A 21256-nucleotide genomic window follows, 5' to 3' on the forward strand; every position below is an offset into this window, starting at 1 on the left:
AATGTAAAATTGCCACAAAGAGAATGAAGAGAGAAGTTAGAGGTTTCTTAATAGGGAGAGATATTAGAATTTGGAATGGATTGCTACAGGAGTGGTTGAGACAGAGGAATTCTATACGTTAGGATATTGGTGGTGCATTAAAGGAAAGGGTTGGGGTATTGGAGAGTCATATAACATTGCATACATGTTAGTATATAATTGATAAATGCAGTTTACAATTGTAGATCTATAATAATGTTCTTATTGTGTATTACATTCATGTTTATTAAATCTATTTACTAAATTAAATTCAAAACCTCATTCACAAAGAAAGACAAGGTTTGGTATCTGTCCAATCTTGTGGAGAGATCCCAGTCCTAGCATCTGTTTGAGGGCAGCCCTGTTGCTAACAGGATGTCTGCATGTGCACAGGAAAAATAAACCACTAACTGTGCCTGTCACCACAATCAACTCTTAGCAGTTTGCATGCTGTCCTCCTCTTAGTTACCAAAGGATATAAAATATGCTAATGTACCACTTCCAGGCAAGAAAATTGTTCACAGTTTCTCTTGCCTCACTGCAGGATACTTAATGTTCGGTGGAAGCCAAAGGCTTCTCTTCCTTGATGAAACTGAAATGACAGAAACAGCAGGGGGCAGCCCACATGATGTTAATCTTTTAAAAATGATTAATAAATGAGCAAGAAGTAAAACTGCAGGGCGATTTGAAATGCAAGGCATTACTCAGAGTGAAACAGACCAATGAATAAGATTTGGTTTTAGAATGACCTTGAACTGAGAAGATTAACAGAATTTCACCTCCTTCACCGCTGTTATTAGCATTGGCCTACCATAGAACGCAAAGCCAGGCCTCTGCGTCACAAATACACTCATCTAGCAGAAAAGACACAGAGCAAATCCCAGCCATTGCACTCAATAGCGGTGAGGCATTGGGAGTTCTAGAAAGGGCTGGAAGCTTTGTCCAGTGCCTCAAAAGTGGGAGAAACAAGTATGAGAGATAAAATGGTACATGAAATTTTTAGGATTTTGGAAGCAGACCGATCCTAAAAATTGGACTGGATTATTATTCTAATAACTACCCCATGACTCCAGCTGAAAGGTGCAGATGTAATGGAGTGTTATGAGAGGAGTGGACTTGACAGTGATCAAATAGCTCACAGTTATAACAGGAATAACAGAAAATTTACTTGAATGAGGTTGTAGATGATTGCCAGCACCTGTGGAAATTAAATCTACTAGGAGTATCTTTAAAATAAATAATAAAAAAAAGAAAATTCGTCAAGAATGTAGATTATACGGAATCCCCTAATTCTGGTTCATCCGCCACAAGTGGAACAATGACTCGGATCACCATAAAGTGTGTTGAGGTGCCACCTTCTGGCTGTTAATGGAACAGTACTTTTAAAGTCTTCGACTCTGAATTACAAGTTAGATTAAGCATTAGATAATAATTGCAAATGCTGGAAATTTATAGCATGTCAGTCCGCAGGTGCAAATACAAAATCTGGCTAATATCTCTGGTTCCACAACATTGTTCGTTTTTATTTAATGACAGCACTGCACTTCTCAATGGAGTTATAAGCTCATTGGCGTCTCTACAAATTAATTCTGCATCTTCTAGAATTTTAAAACTGTTATTGTTGCACACATCTTCATTCTTTGATGTTTTCAGAACAAAGTTGTACAAGTATTATGAAGCTACATATAGTACACAATCAGTCTAAGAGTACATATATCTGAGTGATGTAAGGGGACCCAAGTGATGAGAGTTTACATGTTATTAGTTAGATATACCCAACTACCATGAGTACATGTTGTACCCAATATATGAGTGAGATGAGAGAACATGTCCATGGACATGTACCAACCAACGCAAGAACTTCTTCCCTGCTGCCATCAGACTTTTGAATGGACCTACCTCACATTAAGTTGATCTTTCTCTATACCCTAGCTATGGCTGTAACACTACATTCTGCACTTTCTCCTTTCTTTATGTACATTATGCTTGGTCTGTATAGCACACAATAAACACTGTCTACATTAATACAAGTGACAATAATAAATCAAAAGTGTAAGTGGATGTTGTATAAAACATGCGAGTGCATGACTTGTACAAATGTGACATGAAAATCTACACCACAGTTGAACTTTGCCACAAAGCAGCTCAGTGATCATAATTTCTCTAAGCTGTGTATGAAAATGCTCAGTTTTAGAGTTTAAATCCAACTGAAAAAAGCCTCTGATTTAACTTTGTCATTATATTTTGTTAAATTATTTGTAGGTTATAAAGGCAGGTAAACAGGATATAGAGCAGACACAGAGGATATGGAGCAGAGCAGATACCAAGCACACAGGATATGGAGCAGAGCAGATACCAGGCAGACATTCAGGGCAGCACGCACAGCATGGTGCCAACAACCTGTATTTCTATAGCGCTTTTAATACTATTGCCAGTCTTATAGCCCTTCACAGGACTACTGGCAGTGAATCATATTAGGAAATATTGAGTGGGATTTTCCAGCAATGCTCACCAAGACCAGAAAGTCCCACCTGAGCTCAATGGACCTTTAAATGATCCAGTGAATTTTCTGTCTCACCCGCTATGATTTCCGCTATAGAAGAGACGGGAGAATTTTGACCGGAGACAAATAACTTACTCACAAAAGGTAGGTTTTAAGGATTGTCTTAAAGGAGGAGACAGGTGGAGGCATAGAGGTTTAGGGAGAGGATTCAAAACTCTCAGGTCTTGGCAGCTGAAGGGACAGTCTCCTATTAAAATTAGGATTCACAAAAGGTCATAAATGAAGTGAGAACAAAATCTTGGTGGGGTTTGAACTGGAAGAGCTACTGAGAAAGGGAAGGATGAAGAAATGGAGAGATTTGAAAGCAAGGGGTGAGAATTTTAAAATTGTTAAGCTGCTTTATTGGGAGCCAATGTAAGTTAATGAGAAGTGAAGTGTACCCATCTCCCTAGCATCGTATTCCAAATGTGCCAGCATCTCTGGTTTTGGAGATCATTGGCTCAGTGCTGCTGATACTGAGTCGAAAGCTTGGGTTTAAATCCCACTCCAGGGCTTGTTGATCATGGAAGGAGTGTTCATGGTTCAACAGGTTAACAATTAGCCTGAACTTTCCAATCCTTCCTCAATATTGCCCAAAGAGAAAACAAGTGCCCGAAGATACAAACCTTTATGCATCAATACCTCAGCACTTTGTTGAGCCTCATAGAAATTTGCAACATTGGAGGCCATTCAGCCCATTATATCTTTGCCTTCCAAATGGCAGCCATCCAACCTGGACCACAGCTAGTAACTGGGATTATGTAGCTACGGCATTTCAAGTGCATATCCAAATATCTTATAAATGTTACGATGGTTTCTGTCTCTACCAACCTCTGTGAGCTCCAAAACCCCATTGCCTGAGTGAAAGACAAATTCCCTCAAATCTCCTACTTCTTCAATCAATGTTCCCTGTTTTGAGCCCCTCATACAAGGGGAGTAGAGCTTGCCAATCCACTGTCTTTAGAGCGCTCGTAATTTTATACACTTCGTTAGTTTCCCGTCAGTCTCTGCTGTTCCAAAAATAAACATCTCTAGCCCATTCAATTTTTCTTCTTTTCTGCACTCTCCATTGCACCTGGACACTCTCTAATCCAAACACATTTTTCTATATTGGGTGATTAAATCTTCAAACATTATTTCAGCTCCAGCCTTAGTAGTGCTTTATATAGCTCCAGCATAACCTCCCAGATCTTGAACTATGTACAGCTTCACGTTCCAACACGAGAGCCCAGCTTCATGCCTATCTCACACACTCACACACACACACACACACACACGGAACTCAGAAGTGAAGTACCAAAGAAACTTTGAATCGTCATCCACACCACCCACCTCCTCCGCCCCCCCCCACACACACACACCACCAATTGATAAAACAGAGTGCTCTGGACTTGAAACAATTTGGAGGTGGCTAGTGCAATATGTCCATAGAAATTCGCTCCCAATTTCTGGCACACTATGAACATACTCATTGAACTAAAGTCACATTCCCACTTGAATAACATATTCAAGAGAAGTAGATACATTGACTGGCTGTCAACTAATGGCATAGGATGCATACTGCACAATGTGAATGGTTATACCCTCGAACAGCACATTAGAAAGATGAACCAACAATATGGTAAGAGAAGATTTATTTTGTATTCTTACACTTTCTAATAATCCCATTATATATCTATACAGGTCAAAGTGTATTAAATATAAATCTCTGAAATGGTTTCTACATTGGCTTAAGGCACAATCTTACAAGGGAATCAGAATGATGCTATGTACAATCTTCCAAATAATTTAGTTCAATATACATTGTTCACCAGAATACAATTTAACATACTTGTGTCAATAATGCTGCTTAATCAGAGACATAGCTCTTCCATTGAGATGTGACAGCAGGTGTTCCTTGGACCTTGCTCATTGCATATTAATAGCTCTCATTTATCCCACCTGACAGTATACTTTAAGTAGGGAATTAGCTAGATACTAAAGAGTAGATATATCTAAGTGGTGCAGCTTGCAAAGAAAAAGATAGTGATGTTTACCATATAGCTGTATATCTGCAAACCATTGCTCACTGGCACAATTGATATTTAATTGTATTAAACAGACTTTATGTTCTTTGTTTGTTTCTAAAGAAGAACAGGATTTAGTTTTAGCGGGACATAAACAGTGATGGTATGTTTCACATTTTCATGTTCACAATGGGTTAATGTTTGCAGTTTCCAAAATGCATTTTACAGCGTGTGAAACTTCTACTGAAAAAATGCCAATGATTCCCCAATGGAAATGCATTTCACCCTGGGTCCCACCTCTTGTATAAAATAACTGCACTCCTGCAGGAAGACATTTTCTATCAGACTACCTCAACAATTTAAATTTCTAAGTTGTAATGGTGAGGAATCAATAACCACATGTAAAAGGTAAAAACTTGTGTTTTCATCAATTGCCAATATTCTACATTGCTGACAATAATGACTCATAGTGCAAATTTAGGATTTGCATCGTGAACAGGCAACCTACAAAATTCAAACAAATCAGAAGAACACAAGCAAATAAAACCAAGCTTACATTACCTGGTTTTCACTCCTTATTGTAGCACTTCTGTGGGCACAGTGATAACAATCAATACACAACAACCTGTTTGAAAACTTAAAAATTAAATCTGGTGCAGATAAAAGGACTAAATGAATTAGGGTAAAATTGAATGCACACTTCAGTCTAGTCGGTTGATCATGGTGAATTGGGCTATAATCTAGCGAAAAGTGGCACTTTATGCTGGAAACCCCTACTGATCATACCAAATTCCTTACCTCAAAAGGATCTTCCCCTTCCACTCTCTCCCTCTTACTGTATCCCCTGACAATAATGGTTTAGGTTGACTTTCTGTCACCCGTGCAATCCAATTTACATCTTTCCTCTCCGAAGTCTTACTGAGATATGATTCCACAAGGACTACAGACCTCCTTCACATTAAAGGCCAGACTGGGAGTTTTGGGAGGCTATTCAATTGCGAAGCAGATCATTCATAATAATTTACCAATTTCTAAAATTCCAAATTATGCCTTAAGATAGGGCACAATTTGGATCAGTTTAAGTATATACTAAATTTATTATAAATCTACCCATTACTACAATCAGTTTATCACACATTACAAATGTTGTTGTGGGATGCATCCGATAGCATAATCGTAAGTACTCAGGTGAACTTTACACATTAATTGAAAGGCTGAAGTTCACTTCAGAATACACCAATACTAGCACCAAAGGGCAATTCAGACATGAGCACACAAGAGTGCAGCGTGTTGGGACCCTGAATGTGAGAATTGGTCAAGACTGTCCGAGATGTCACATCGGTGCAAAATACCTCAGGTTACTCTAGCAGTCGTTCAGCTGGAACACGAGTTAGAGTCATTCAATACATAAGGGAAGGGAAGGAACACCTGGCTAATTTACTTCAGGTAGAGTCACAGTATGCAGAAATACAGGTATAGAATCAGAAGCGTATTACTGATAGCAAGATAGGGAGAATGAAATGGAGGCAGGGAATTGAATTGTATTTCAGGCCTGACTCTGCATTGACACCATCACCTAGTGAGAGCTGCTTTGCACTGATGCTACATTTGCAGTGTAAATGCAGTCTAAGCCTGCAATTACTATTAAAGTTTAGTTACAAGTAAGGCTTATATTAACATTGCAATGAAGTTACTGTGAAATTCCCCTAGTCACCACAGTCCGGTGCCTGTTCAGGTCAATGCACCTAATCAGCACATCTTTCAGACTGTGGAAGGAAACCCACGTAAATATGGAGAGAAATGTGCAAACTCCACACAGACAGGAATTCCCAAGCCAGGAATTGAACCCAGGTCCCTGGCACTGTGATGCAGCAGTGCTAACCAGTGCCACCCACACTGGTACCATTGGATGCAAAAATATTCTAGCACTCAAAACCATTTTAGGGTCCAATATTATCTATGCCTCAGCTATTTTCAAACTACAGAGAATAACATTCAGCCAGCATTAAAGAACAAACTAAAACTAACCGTGTAATCTGTGTTCAATCACAGAGCCAGCAACAAAAGGAAAGCTGTCATGAATAAGAATGGGAAATGCTGGAAGTCTGTCTGACTACAAAGGTTATGAAGTTCTGAACCCAGGCTTTAAAAGTGCTGACTGATCCTTTTCAAATGCCAACATTTTCTATTTTAAACTTCCAAAATTGTCAGTAGTTTTTTTACATTCTGTTATCAAACAGTAATGTGATTGCAGTAGTAAACATCCTAATGGCTGGCAATGCTGTAATTGCAAGAATGTTGCAGCTATTGTTACTAGTTTACAAAATCTAGCTATGAGAATGTGCCCACATCTGGTTGGCCACATCATCTTGAGTGGCAAAACAGCCATGATGTGGAGATGCCTGCATCGGACTGGGGTAAACACAGAAAGGCTCACAACACCAGGTTAAAGTCCAACAGGTTTATTCGGTAGCACAAGCCACTAGCTTTTGGAGTGCTGGTCCTTCATCAGATGAGGTTATTAGTGGCCTGTGGCTTGTGCTACAAAATAAACCCGTTCGACTTTAACCTGGTGTTGAGAGACTTCTTACTGTGGCAAAACAGCAGCAGGCACACATGAAATAATGTTAGCTCATGTGGGAGCCTCATTCATTTATTTGTTTTTGACACTGAATAACAAGAAAAACCCTGCCATAAGCATAACAGTCACTGCCGCCTCAACTAGCTTGTGAAAATGCCATCTTCTATCTAGACCTTTTCTGTTTTTCTGTAGTTGCATCCTTCTCCAGCGCAGGGTCTGCTCTCTAGCTAATTGCTCCTCATAATGAGCCCTGTAGAATTCGTCAAAATTGAACGTCGATTTCCTATTTTGTGATTTCTCTGTTGAGGCCCAAGCCTGCGACTGTTTTGTCTTTGAGGCTTGGGCTTTCTCCAAAGGTTTCTTCCCACTTTGCAAATCTGCTGGAGTCAGGATGCCTCGATCGTACTTCTTCCGCAGGCTCACACTGCCCAGCACAGAATAGGCCTCGTTTATTTGAGTGAACCTCAATGCTGCCTCTTCACTGCCTGCATTCTTGTCTGGGTGATAAAGGAGTGACTGCTTGTAGTAAGCGGATTTGATCTGACTCTGGGTGGCATTGGGAGAGATTTGCAAAATATCATAGTATACCGTGTTGCTTTGACAAAAGGGGGGTCCATTGTTCCTATTGGAATATCTGCCCTCTTTAAAGTAGCCATAGGTTCTGCATTGGTGCAGTATTTTGGTGACAAAGTGTCCATCCTGGAGTGATGCAGGCGTATTTGTGACGATTAGCCATTTACATGTACGAAAACTCCAAAGTCCATGGTGACAAGTGTCGTTCCTCCTCTGGGAGACCAGGGTAGGACAGGACAAGCGACTTCCAGGGTTTGCAGGCCCTTTACTGTGCATCCTCGGTGGCTGAGTGTCCTTGAGTGCTGTGCCCCCACAGCAGGGCTCACTCACTGAAGGGAATGATGTGCCAGGAAGGCCGGGTATCCGCTGTGAGCGGTGGGACTGTGGCACGGTGAGGGTCAGTGAGAGGAGGGCCCCGGGCTCTGCGGCTGTCCTACCGGGATACAGCCGCTCCCCCGCGGCGGGTGGCGGCCACGGCCGCCAGTGAGTTTCCGAGCGGCCTTGGGGCCCCCGCCCAAAGCTGGCTGCCACTTCATCCCCCAGGTTCTGGTGGTGTCTCTGGCTGTCACCCACAGCCACTTTCCTGGCCCAGTCCCCTGCATCCCGTACCCGGTGACTCCTCACACACCGACCAGCAAACAGCAGCGCCATTTTACCAGCTGGGAGGAGTGCCGCGGTCTTGACGGACAGCACTATTGACCAATCACACGCCAGGGATTCATGATGGACCCGACCTCCAGCCATTTACAGCCCAACACCTTCAGCCTATGGCAGCGGCGCTTTCCCGCAAATCCCGCCCCCATCTTCCTGATTGGCAGCTCAAGCTGTTGCAGTTCCACCAATTGCACTGGAAACAGCACAGTGGCCAAATTTGAAAAGTTTAAAACTTTATTGTTCAGGGAAAACTATTGAGAAACTTATGGGCAAATTTAATATGTTTCAGGGGGAAAATATGCACCATATTCTGAATGGTGGTGATTTGAAGTATCCAGCAGATAGAGATTGGGCGGCATGGTAGCACAGTGGTTAGCACTGCTGCTTCACAGCACCACAGACCCAGGTTCGATTGCTGGCTTGGGTCACTGTATGTGTTGAGTTTGCACATTCTCCTTGTGTCTGTGTGGGTTTCCTCCCACAGTCCAAAGTTATGCAGGTTAAGTTGATTGGCCATGTTAAAATTGTCCCTTAGAATCCTGAGATGTGTAGGTTAGAGGGATTAGCGGGTAAAATATGCAGGGATATGGGGGCAGGGCCTGGGGAGGGATTCTGGTCAGTGCAGACTCAATGGGCCAAATGGCCTCTTCCTGCACTGTAGGGTTTCTATGATTATTTCTTTCTATGAGATTATTTGCTTTAGAACAGAGAAGGCTGAGGGGAGATTGAGGTGCATAAGATTATGAGTGGTATGGATTGGCTAAGCAGTGAGCAACTGTTCCCATTGGTTCAGAGGTCAATCACAAGTGGGCATAGTTCTAGGGTAAGGGGCAGGAGATTCAGAGGGGATTTGAGAAAAAACTTTTTTAACTCAGAGGGTGGGAATTTGGAATTCACTGCCTGGGGGGGGTATTTTCCGGACAAACCAAGTAAACAAACTCAAATTACATTCGGACAAAGAAAAAGGGGGCGGCTCCCCAAAAGGAGGGGGAACGGCCCGAACAAAAACAAAAAGTACAAAGGAAATTCACTGCCTGGGAAGGTACTGGAAGCTGGAAACCTCACAACCTGACAAAGGATCATCCAGACTCAAAACATTGGCTCTATTCTTTCTCCACTATAAGATACTATAAGACCTTTTGAGATTTTCTATTTTTTTCCCCTAAAGTCCAGCATCCACAGTATTTGCCTTTACCTTTAAAAAATATTTAGAAAAACACAAAATATAACATTCAAAGATATGGGTCAAGTGCAGGAAATTGGGATTAGCATGCCTTTAGTGATAGTTATTGTCAGTACAGTCTGTATGGGCCTTTTCTGCATTGTATGCCGCTATGGCTATGGTGATCAATAAGACCATCTCAATGGAGAAATACTTACATGTAACAAAATGCTGGGAATTATTAGCTGGTCTGCAGAGAGAGAAACAGAGAGGGGGATTAGCAGGGGTTAGGGCCTGGGTGGGAGAGTTGTTGATGCAGGCTCAATGGGCCAAATACCTCCTTCTACACTGTATGGATTCTGATGTGGCCTCAACTCCATTTTCTTACCTGCTCTGGGCCCTCACCCCTCATCCATAACCCTTGACTCTTTCAAAAATCTATCTAATTATACCTGAAACAAATTCAATGATCAACAACAAAATTCAACATAGCAGATTATTTGCATTGTTTGAGAAATATTTACAACCATAGTGTTCTCCAAATGTAACATTATTTGCTTTTACATTAGCATCTGAGCAGTTCTTGTGATCTAGGGATCTGAAACATGAAGTCTTTGTGGATGCTGTCTGACCTGCTGAGTACTTCCAGCATTTTCTGGGTGTTTTTTTGGCAGACTGCTAATATCTGCAGTACTTTGCATTTGTGTTATTACATTTTTACTGAGGATCACATTAGTTAACTCTCTACCCTAGAAAGCAGTGGTAGCTGAGTCATTGCATTTATTCTAGGTATAATCAAATAGATTTTTGATAGAAGAGAGTCAAGGGTTGCAGATGAGGGGTGAGGGCCCAAAATAGATAGGAAAATGGAGTTGAGGCCACATCAGAATCCCTACAGTGTAGAAGGAGGTATTTAGCCCATTGAGCCTGCATCAACAACACTCCCACCCAGGCCCTAACCCCTGCTAATCCCTCAACACTAAGAGGCATATTTAGCATAAACAATTTACTTAAACCCACAGGTTGGGAGGAAACTGGAGCACTCGGAAGAAACCCAAGAAAACGCGAAAAAAACTGTCCACACAGATAGGCACCCAAGGCTGGAATTGAACCCAGGTCCCAGCACTTTGAGGCAGCAGTGCTGACCACTGTGCCATTATGTTGCTGAATTGCAGAGCAGACTCAAGTCGCTGAATGGCCTCTAGCCATGCTCCTAAATCCTATGCTTGTGTTTTGTGAATATGTTTTCCCCCTTCCCGAGCTTTCCAGCTCTGATAAATGCAACCTTCCCCATTCAGTCTGCAGGAAGCTGCCGATGACGTACCTCCTGCACGTGCCCAGCTCTGCGTCAATTGGACGCAAAGCGCAGGCGCAGAAAGGCTCGGGCTGGCGGGTCGGAGCCGCTCTGGTCGGCCAGAAGGATAAAGTTTTAATTCGGAGCCAAATCGCGGATGAGAAGATGTCGGGCCGGTCAGTGAGGGCGGAGACACGCAGCCGGGCCAAGGATGACATCAAGAAGGTGATGGCAGCGATCGAGAAGGTCCGCAAATGGTGAGGCTCTCTCCGCTCCGGACTTTTATTGAAGGTGGGGGGAGAAACGGCGGCGCAACCGGAGCTGACAGCGGAAGTGACGTGTTGGCCTTCTGATTGACGTGCCGGCCCACTAGTCAGGGACTGCGGCGGTTCTTGGTTGTTATGGTAACCGCGTCTCAGGGCTGACTCATCAGTTGGGGGTGGGATTTCCTGTTCTGTCGGAGCTGGGTGGGCAGTGAGTCTGATTCATTTGCTGAGAGCCTCAGAGTGAAACTGGCTTCCCCAAAGTGATGTGGAGATGCCGGCATTGGACTGGGGTAAACGCAGTAAGACGTTTCACGACACCAGGTTAAAGTCCAACAGGTTTATTTGGTAGCAAACGCCACTAGCTTTTGGAGCGCTGCTCCTTCCTCAAATCTGAATGAACACTCACCTGAGGAAGAGGTAGAGCCCTGAGAGCTAGTGGCGTTTGCTACCAAATAAACCTGTTGGACTTTAACCTGGTGTTGTGAGACTTCTTACTGTGTTTACCCCAGTCCAATGCTGGCATCTCCACATCGTGTTCCCCAAAGTGGACCAGTGCTCCATTCCGTCCCTGGACAGAGAGGAAATCCCCTGCTTCACCACTTGATGAGCTCCCACTTCAAATGCTGACTAGCCTGTATATTTTTCTCACAGCCCTTAGTACCCTGTGGGAAACGGCCTGCAACCTGTTAAAACTAAGGCCGTTTCACATACTGGAGGGAAAGTTTGTCCAAAAATGTGCAGCTTAGCTGTGTTGACCATGCTCAATGGCAGGGTGATTAGCAAGGTAAATACTTGGGGTTACAGACTTAAGGCCTGGGTGGGATTGTTGTCAGTGTAGGCATGATGGGTCAAATGGCCTCTTTCTGCACGATGTGGAGATACAGTAAAAAGTCTGACAACACCAGGTTTTAGTCCAACCGATTTATTTGATCGGTCAGGTGATGAAGGGACTAACCCCGAAAGCTTGTGAGTCTATTATCAAATAAATCGGTTGGACTAAAACCTGGTGTTGTCAGACTTTTTACTGTGTTTACGTCAGTCCAACGCCGGCATACGCACATCACGATGTGGAGATGCCAGCGTTGGACTGGGGTAAACACAGTAAGAAGTCTCACAACACCAGGTTAAAGTCCAACAGATTTATTTGGTAGCAAAATCCACTGCTTCATGGATTTTGCTACCAAATGAACCTGTTGTACTTCAACTGGTGTTGTGAGACTTCTTACTCTCTGCACTGCAGGGATGCTATGATTCTATGACTTGGTTTGTTCGTTTTGGTGCTGCATTTTTGCTGACATATTGCAGCATGCTGTAAGGGCCATGCAGTTTAATTCCAGAAGCTTGTAACACATTCTGGAAAATCTCTGGCAGCTTCTGTGGAGAGAGAATCAAGCCAACATTTCAAGTCAGGATGACCCTTTGTCAGAGCCTTACTCGAGATGTTGGTTCTTTTCTCTCTTCAGACGTTGTTAGAGCTGCTGAAATTTTCCAGCATTTCCTGTTTGTTTCAGGTTTCAGTATCTGCAGTATTTTGCTTTTATCCAGAAGTTTCTAACTGTTGTACTATGCATTACTTGAGGAGAATAGGTAGGGGTTGGATAGTGTTGGGAAATCTTATCAATGATAGAATAACCCCAGTCTCTAAACTGCTTTCACATTCTAATTTATTGTGTTGTACATTTTTTAATTCCTCCCTCCAACTGTTTCATAATTATTAAAGCACAAAATGAGACTGTTTGGCCCATCGTGTCTGCACTGACTATCTGAATGAACAATTCACCTAGTGCCATTCTCCCACCTTCTCCCTGAAACCCTGTATGTTTTTCCTTTTCACTTAATTTGCTTTCATTGCTTTGTCTTAACCAGCTTCTACCACACTCCCACATCCTAGACAACTTTTTTGTTTCGTTTCTACTTCTTTTGCTAATTATTTTAAATCTGTAATTTCTCGATCCTTTGACAAGTGGAAGTAATTTTACCCTATCTCAAAATCGCAGAATCTTTGTAGTGCAAAAGGAGGCCTTTCAGCCCATTGAGTCTGCACTAGCTTGGAATCTAATTCCACTTCCCTGCCTTTCTTATAGCATTGTGCATTATTTCTTTTCAGGTAACAGTCTAATTCCCATTTTAATACCTTGATCAAAATCACCTCTGCCTGACAGGAAGCTCTTTCCAGACTCCGACCACCCTCTGGGTGAAAAATGTTTTTTCACAATTCTTCTACTCCTTTTGCCCATTATTTTGAATCTGTGCCCTTCAATTCTTGATGTATGCCTGAGAGAGAACAATTTTACACTATTTATCCTGTCCATATCCCTTAGGATCTTGAATACCTCGATCAAGATTCCTTTCAGCCTTCTTTTCTCCAAGGAAGACAGACCCAATCTTTCCGATCTATCCTCATTGTTACAGTGGTTTATCCTTGGAATTGTTCTAGTGAATCTCCTCTGTTACCTATCTGCTTTGTTTGCACCCCTCATGATTTTGAATACCTTTATCAAATCTCCTTTCAGACTTTTTTTCAAGGGAAACGGTAACAAATTTCTCCAATCTATCTTTATAACTGAAATTCCTTACCTTTGGAATCGTCCCTGTGAACCTTTGCTGCACTCTCTACAATGCCTTTACATCCTTCCTAAAGTACAGCATCCAGAACTGAATGCAGTTCTCCAGCTGAGATTGAATTAATGCCTTATACAAGTTCAACTTAATCTTGCTCTTGTCTCTATTAGTAAAGCCTATACCAGCTGCTTTATTGCCCACTCTTTTGACCTATCCCACCATCTTCAATGACGTATGTACCTATATATCCAAGTTTCCCTGCTCCTGTACCCCTTTTAATTTTTTTTGTTTTTATTCTTTCATGGGACGTGGGATTCACTGACAAAGCCAGCATTTATTGCCCATCCCTAACTGTCCTTGAATGGAGTGAGTTGCTGGGCAGTTTCAGAGGGCGGTTAAGAGTCAACCACATTGCTGTGGGTCTGGAGTAGCTTGTTAGCCAGACCAGATGTAGATGGCAAAATTTCCTTCCCAAAAGGACATTAGTGAAGCAGATGGGTTTTTCTGAGAATTGACGCATAATACGGGGACTCTTTTCTGTAGTTTAACGTATAAGCTGCCTGCTGAAATAGTGTTCAGTCAATGTTGCTTTAAGTTTGTTTATTACAGTTGAAAACTTAACATTTTGTAATGTGATCCTTTCATTTAGTCACAGGGAATTCAAGTATCATTTTAAAAATGGTTGGTCTCTATGGGGAGATGGTGACATAGAGGTAATGTCTCTGAACTAGTATTCAGAGGGCCAGGCTATTATTTTTTAAAAGGTGAGAAGCTTGTGTTGATGTTCAGAGGGACTTTGGTGTGTTTGGACAAGTAACACAGAAAATTAGAATGCAAGTGCAGTAAGCAATTAGGAAGGGAAGTGGTATGTTGAGCTTTATTGCAGGTGGATTGTAGTACTAGATTGAATAAGTCCTGTTATTGCTGTACAGGGCTTTGGTGAGATTGCATCTGGCATATTGTGTTCTGATTTGGTCTCCACACTTAAAAAGGATATATTTACATTGGATCAATACAGTGAACATTCATTAAGTTGGTACCTGGGATGAGGGAGCTGTCCTATGATGAGAGACTGAGTAAATCAGACTTGTATTCTCTGAAGTTTAGAAGAATGAGAAGTGGTTAGCTACAAAATTCTAAAAGAGCTTGAAAGGCGGATGTTAAAAGATTTCCATTAGTTGTGAAATCTTGAACACGAGAGCACAGGCTCTGGATAAGGAGCCAATTAATTAGGACTGAGATGAGATTCATTCAAAGGATTGTGAATCTTCCAAATTCTCTGCCCCTAAGGATTGTGGATGCTCCAATGTTGGAAATAATTAAGGCTAAGATAAACAGATTTTTGGTATCTTAAGGAATCAAGAGATATGGGGAGCAGGCAGAAAAGTGGAGTTGAAATATGAGATCAGCCATGATTGTGTTGAAAAGCTCGATGGGACATGTGGTCGACTCCTCTTACTACTTACATTCTTATGAAATGGGTTCATATCCTACTATAGCAGTTGATGCAATTTAAATTCAATTAGGATATGGAAATAAAAGCTAGTTTCAGGAATGGTGACTGTCAAACTATCATCCATTTTCCTAAAAACCCAACTGGTTCACTTGTGCCCTTCAGGAATAGAAATTGTTGTCCTAAACTGGTCTGGCCTTTGTGACAGCAATGTAGTTGGCTCCTTACTGCCCTCTGAAATAGCCTGACGAACCAAGTTCAAGAGCAATTAGAGATGAGGCACAAGTGCTGACTGTGCCAATGATGTCCATATCCAATGAAAAAATAAAACTGATCTTCATTGGTATTGTTGGAATCAATGTGAGATGATACATTAAGCGAATCATATAATGCATTTCAGAAAAGCATATAATATCCTTCAGAAAAGTGTCATGTTCATGTCCTATTATATCCATGTGACCAGACGGATGGGTCCCTTTTAATCCTTCATCAAAAGTTAACATTTTTGATAATGCAGTGCACAGTACTGCATTGTACTGGACCAACCTGATTCGCTTGTCATCACAAGAAGTCCCAAGTCCCACGCATTTTCAGCAGCTGTTCAACAGCCAATGACAATCAACTTTTTGAGACTCCAGGATGACCTGCCAATCACAATTGACTATTTGGAGACTATTGTTTATGTTCTGAGACTACTCAACTAGTGGGAATAGTTTCTTTAAATCTATCGTACCTGTTCCCCTTAACATCTTGAAAACTTCAGTCAACTCACTCTTCATCCTTCTAAATTCCAGGGATTATAACCTTGGTTTGTTTAATCTCCCTTTGCAGCTGCACTCATAAAAAGGACACTATATCTTCTCTAAGGTATGGCAATCAGGACCAGTTGTCTAACTAGGGCTTTGTATAGCTGCAAATTAGGCCGCTATTCTCCCAAAAGTGCTGAATTGGTGAGAGAACTGTTCTAAATACCAACTGTTTTGTCAGTTCAGCTTCTCACCTGAATCTCCACACTCTGTGCACTGAAGAGGTCCCACTTGTGAATCTCATTAAAAACCCAGGGGAGCCAGGCCTATTCGCATTTGAGTTTGACAGTTCTGGAGCTCTGTGCATGTGCAGTGGCCCCAAACTGTCAACCTCCTGTTTGCTGGCCAGCTCGGGTCTCCCACCCAATGTTGCCCCTCCAGCCCCCTCCCCCGCACTGCCCGATTGTGACCCCCACAACAATTCCCAGGCCAGCCTTGACACCCCCACCCAATGTAATGGGAGATGTGCATGCCTTCTTGGCATGCAAATACCTGTTCAAGGCTGGAGACACGCAGCTCCCACTGTGACCCAACAGAAAAGTTGCAAGTCACAATAGGAGAATTGCAGCCTTGATTTCTCACCCTTTGTGTTCTAGTCCTCTAGGTATAAAGGCCAGCTTTTCATTAGCTTTTTTGATTATTTTCTGTACCTGTCCATGACACATTAAAGATCTGTATGCCTGGACCATCAAATATCTTTAGGCCTCATGTATCTAGCTTTTCACATTTAGAAGTATCCTAGTCTATCCCTTTTTAGGCCCAAAGTAGATTATCTCACATTTGCCTACATTGAAATCTCTTTGCCACAGTTTTATCCATTCACTGAATCTATGAATATCTCTTTGTAATTTTCCACTTCCATCCACAGTTTATAACACCACCTTTGTTTCTGCCATTAGCAAATTTGAATATGTGACTTTTTATCCTGTCAACTAAGTTGTTAATGTGTACAATAAATAGTTTCAGCCTTGCAGGATACCACTAGTCCAATGTTCCCTTAATTCTTTTTTTGGAGTGTGCAGATTTAGTTAATTCAATTTTTTTGGCCTGGCAACTTAGGGGTCACCTTATGCACAACCTGTGCAGAGACCTTTGGGTTGTAGCATACCTGTGCATCTTACAAGGGATATTACACTAGTCACACCCTGCTAATTATCTTGCCTGCTAGTTCATCCTATTCTCTGTCTACTGTGACTTGGCCAACTTCCTAACCAATTCCTAACAATTTGCCTTCAATTCCATGAGTTTTAACTTTGGGTAAGTCTCTTGTGGATTCATGTTATGATTGAATTTTACTTTCAATTTGAGGGAGAGAAGGGAGGGTCTAAGACTAGTATACTCAAATAAGGACAATTGTAAGAGCATGGAAACAGCTAGCAAAAATGAACTGGCAATTTAGGTAAAGGGATAGGTCAATAGGATCAGCCATTTAAGATATGTCAGAATACACGAATAAATACATCCCAATGAAACAAAAATTCCAAGTGAGGACCCACCATCTGTGGTTAACAAAAGATAATTTTAAACTTAAAACAAAAGGCTATGATTGTGTAGCTATGGCTGTCAGTTTAGAAGATTGGACCAAATGTTAAAAAAAAGCAAAGAGCATGAAAGGTTAATAAAGAGGGAAAAATTAGAGTAGGTGAGAAAGTAGTGAGAAATGTAAAGACATATAGGAAGAGTTTCTATAGATATTTTAAAAAGAGAAGAGTGAACAAGAGAAAGTGAGTGGAGAATTAATAATGAAAAATAAAGAGATGGCAAATGAATTAAAGTTATTTTCTATCAGGCTTCACTATAGATGATATAGGTAACATCCCAGAAACAGCTGTAACTCAGGAAATGGAAGTCAGAGTGGAACTTGGGAAAATTACAATCACCAGCGAAGTGGTACTTAGCAAATTGTTGGAATTCTGGGCTAACAAGTGCCCAGGTCCTAATGGATTTTGTACTGTTCCTTAAAAGAAATGATTGGTGAGATAGTTGGTTTTTAATTCTCCAAATTTCACTAGATTTGGGGATGATTTCATTAAATTAGAAAATGGCTAATGTAAAACTCCTTTATTCAAAAAAGGCAGAAAACATAACACCTTTTAGACGCAAAATGTTACAAGCTATGAATTAAATGTTACAAGCTATGAATTAAATGTTACAAAAGGGCATTTAGATGAATTCAAGGTAACCAGACAGAGTGAAAGGGAAATCATGTTTAACCAATTTATTGCAGTTCTTTGAAGTAGTAACAGGTGCTGTCAATAAAGGATATACTGTGCTTAGACTTTCAGAAGGCATCTGATAAGGTGCCTCATCAAAGGTTACTGCAGGAAATGAAAGCTCATGGCGTAGGAGGTAACATTTTGGCATGGATAGAAGATTGGCAAGCAAACAGGAAACCAAGAGTATCCATAAGTGGGTCTTTTTCCAGTTGGCAGGATGTGACAAGTGGTGTGGCATGAGATCAGTGCTGGGGCCTCAAATCTTTACAATCTTCATCAACAATTTGCATAACAGGACCAATGGTATGGTTGCTAAATTTGCTGAAGATACAATAGGAAAGTCAGTTGTGAAAGGGACATAAGAAGGCTTCAAAAGGTTAGATGAATAGGCATAGATCTGGCAAATGGAGTATAATGTGGGAAAATGTGAGTTGTCTGCTTTGACAGGAAGAATGAAAAAATAAACATATCTGAATGGTGAGAAATTGCAGAGCTCTGAGATGCAGAGGGTTGTGGGAGTTCTAATGAAAGAATCGCAAAAAGTTAGTATGCAGGTCCAGCAAGTAATTAGCAAAGGTAATTAAATGTTATTGTTTATTGTGAGGGGAATTGAATACAAAAGTAGAGCAGTTATGCTCCAGGTGTAGAGATCACTGGTGAGGCCACATTTGGAGTACTGTGTACCGTATTGGTCTCCTTATTTAAGGAAAGGTGTAAATGCATAGAAACAGTTCCAAGAAGGTTTACTAGATTAATAACGGGCGGGCTGATTCATGAAGAAAGCTTGAACAGGCCAGGCATGTATCCGGTGGAGTTTAGACGAGTAAGAGGTGACTTGATTTAAACATATAAGATCTTGAGGGGATTTGGCAGGGTGGATGCGGAACTAGAAGTCACTGTTTAAATATAAGGGGTTGCTCATTAAAGACAAAGATGAGGAAAATGTTTTCTCTGAGGGCTGTAAAACTTTGCAACTCTCTTCCTCAAAAGGCATTTGAGGCAGAAATAGTTTCTTGACAAGTAAGGGGGTGAAAAGTTATCTGAGGTAGGCTGGAATGCAAAGTTGATGTTTAAAATTAGATCATCCATGATCTTATTTTATGGTGGAGAAGGTTCAAGGGGCTGAGTGGCCTACTCCTGCTCCTAATTCATATCTTCATATGATTGTATGTTTATATGAGGGATTTTATCAAATGGCTTTTAAAGTCCATATTAATAGCATCCACAGATAATTTGTTCATTGTTTTTTTTTGAAGAGACGACTAAAATAATCTGATTCAGAAGGCATGACCTAACATTTACAAATGCTGGTATCTCTTTCTGACCAACTGAAAATATTCAAGCTATTCAATCACCCCGTCCTTAGCTATATCAATTTCCTGATAACAGAAGTTTAGATAACTGGTCTATAGGAACATAGGAGCAGCAGTAGGCCATGCAGCCTGTTGCACCTGACCCATCATTCTGATCATAAGAACATAAGAACATAAGAAATAGGAGCAGGAGTAGGCCATCTAGCCCTTCGAGCCTGCCCCGCCATTCAATAAGATCATGGCTGATCTGTTGTGGCTCAGTTCCACTTTCCCGCCCTCTCCCCATAACCCTTAATCCCCTCTCTTATCAAGAACCCATCAACCCGCTTCTTAAAAATATTTAGCGAGGCAGCCTCCACCACTTCAACGGGCAGAGAATTCCAGAGATTCACCACCCTTTGAGTGAAGAAGTTCCTCCTCAACTCCGTTCTAAACCGCCTCCCCTTTATCTTGAGGCTGTGCCCCCTAGTCCTACTGTCTTTTTTGAGCGGGAAGAGTCTCTCCACCTCTATCCTATCCATCCCATTCATCATCTTATACGTCTCAATGAGATCTCCCCTCATTCTTCTAAACTCTAACGAGTACAAGCCTAGTTTATTCAGCCTCTCCTCATAGCTCAATCCCCTCAACTCCGGTATCAGCCTAGTAAACCTCCTCTGCACTCCCTCCAGGGCCAAAATATCCTTGCGCAGGTGCGGCGCCCAAAACTGCACACAGTACTCCAGCTGCGGCCTCATCTACCTCCAAGTTATTTTCCCCACTATTCCCATACCCCTTGATATAATTCGTATCCTATTGATTTTTGAACATACTTAGTGATGGGCCTTCCACACCCCTCTATAGCTCCCCTGCAATACCCTGTAAGAATTTGAAAGTTTCAATGAGATCACGTCTCATTCTTTGAAACTTTGGAGAATACAATTCTAGTTTCGTCAGTCTCTTCTCATAAGCAGTATTTCCATCCCAGGGATTAGTCTGATGAATCTCCATTATACTCCCTCAATGGCAAATATATCTTTCCTTGGATGAGACTACTCCAGGTACTATCTCACCAAGGCTTTATACAATTGCAGCAAGACATCTTTACTCCCATACTCAAATGTCCTCGCAATGAAGGCCAACATATCATTGGTTGCTATACCTACATGCTAGCTTTTACTGACTTATGAACAAAGGCATCCAGGTGTAAGGTTTAGGATTTCAAGGTATAAAACCCTTTAATTTAACAAATTCTAAGATCCAAATTTTTAATTTCTAACACTATGATCCTCAGTTATGCTTGATCTTCAAGGTATGAATAAATAGTATTTGTGAAAAAAGTAAAAATTTATTGAGCAAGATTTTACATTACTTAACACAAGCAGTGAAGATAACAAAAAAGTTTCTTATCTTTCAAGATCCTGGGAATTCTTGGTGTTGCCAGCACAGGCAATGTCTTTTTCTTCCCTAGGAAGAATTTTCTCATTTTTAGGCAGAGTGGCACAGCGGGTGGGAAAATGGATGGAAACTGCCAGCCCATGGGTAGCTTCCTCTGGTATATGTTTACGTTAAGCAGCAGGTCCCATGAGCTGGCCCCAGATCCTTCAGTTCTAATAAAGGGTCATCCAGATTCAAAATGTTGGATCTATTCTCTCTCCACAGATGCTGTCAAACCTGCTGAGTTTCTCCAGCATTTTCTGTTATTGTTGTGTATGAAAATACCGTGCCTTGTGAGACATTTTCCTGTTTCTACACTCTAACCTAGACTAAGCTGTGAACAAAAGTACTGCCTAAATCTTCTACTACAAATATTAGAGTTAAAAATAAAAAG

General features: G+C 41.5%; 2 protein-coding genes across 4 annotated transcripts in view; one reads left to right on the plus strand and one right to left on the minus strand.

Moving 5' to 3' along the window:
- Window positions 1–4187: 4187 nt before the first annotated feature.
- On the minus strand, window positions 4188–8383 carry LOC145357435 (uncharacterized). Its single transcript, XM_080210766.1, has one exon. It carries the CDS (start codon window positions 8369–8371, stop codon window positions 7220–7222), a length of 1152 nt encoding a protein of 383 aa, XP_080066892.1. The 5' UTR covers window positions 8372–8383; the 3' UTR covers window positions 4188–7219.
- A 2523-nt stretch (window positions 8384–10906) lies between these two features.
- Window positions 10907–21256, plus strand: part of LOC145357316 (B-cell CLL/lymphoma 7 protein family member B-like) — a 31279-nt gene continuing 20929 nt past the window's right edge. For all 3 annotated transcript variants that reach the window (XM_080210551.1, XM_080210552.1, XM_080210553.1), the window contains exon 1: window positions 10907–11087. In XM_080210551.1, the coding sequence (XP_080066677.1) occupies window positions 10996–11087 (92 nt within the window). In that variant the 5' untranslated portion in view covers window positions 10907–10995. The remainder of the gene's footprint in view (window positions 11088–21256) is intronic.

Source organism: Carcharhinus amblyrhynchos, chromosome 23 (genome assembly GCF_965287045.1).
Source record: "Carcharhinus amblyrhynchos chromosome 23, sCarAmb.v2.hapA, whole genome shotgun sequence".
Lineage (NCBI taxonomy): Eukaryota > Metazoa > Chordata > Chondrichthyes > Carcharhiniformes > Carcharhinidae > Carcharhinus > Carcharhinus amblyrhynchos.

Bases quoted from the DNA above. Each gene is read 5' to 3' on its own strand.
- LOC145357435 (XM_080210766.1), bottom strand. From the start codon at position 8,371: ATGGCGCTGCTGTTTGCTGGTCGGTGTGTGAGGAGTCACCGGGTACGG.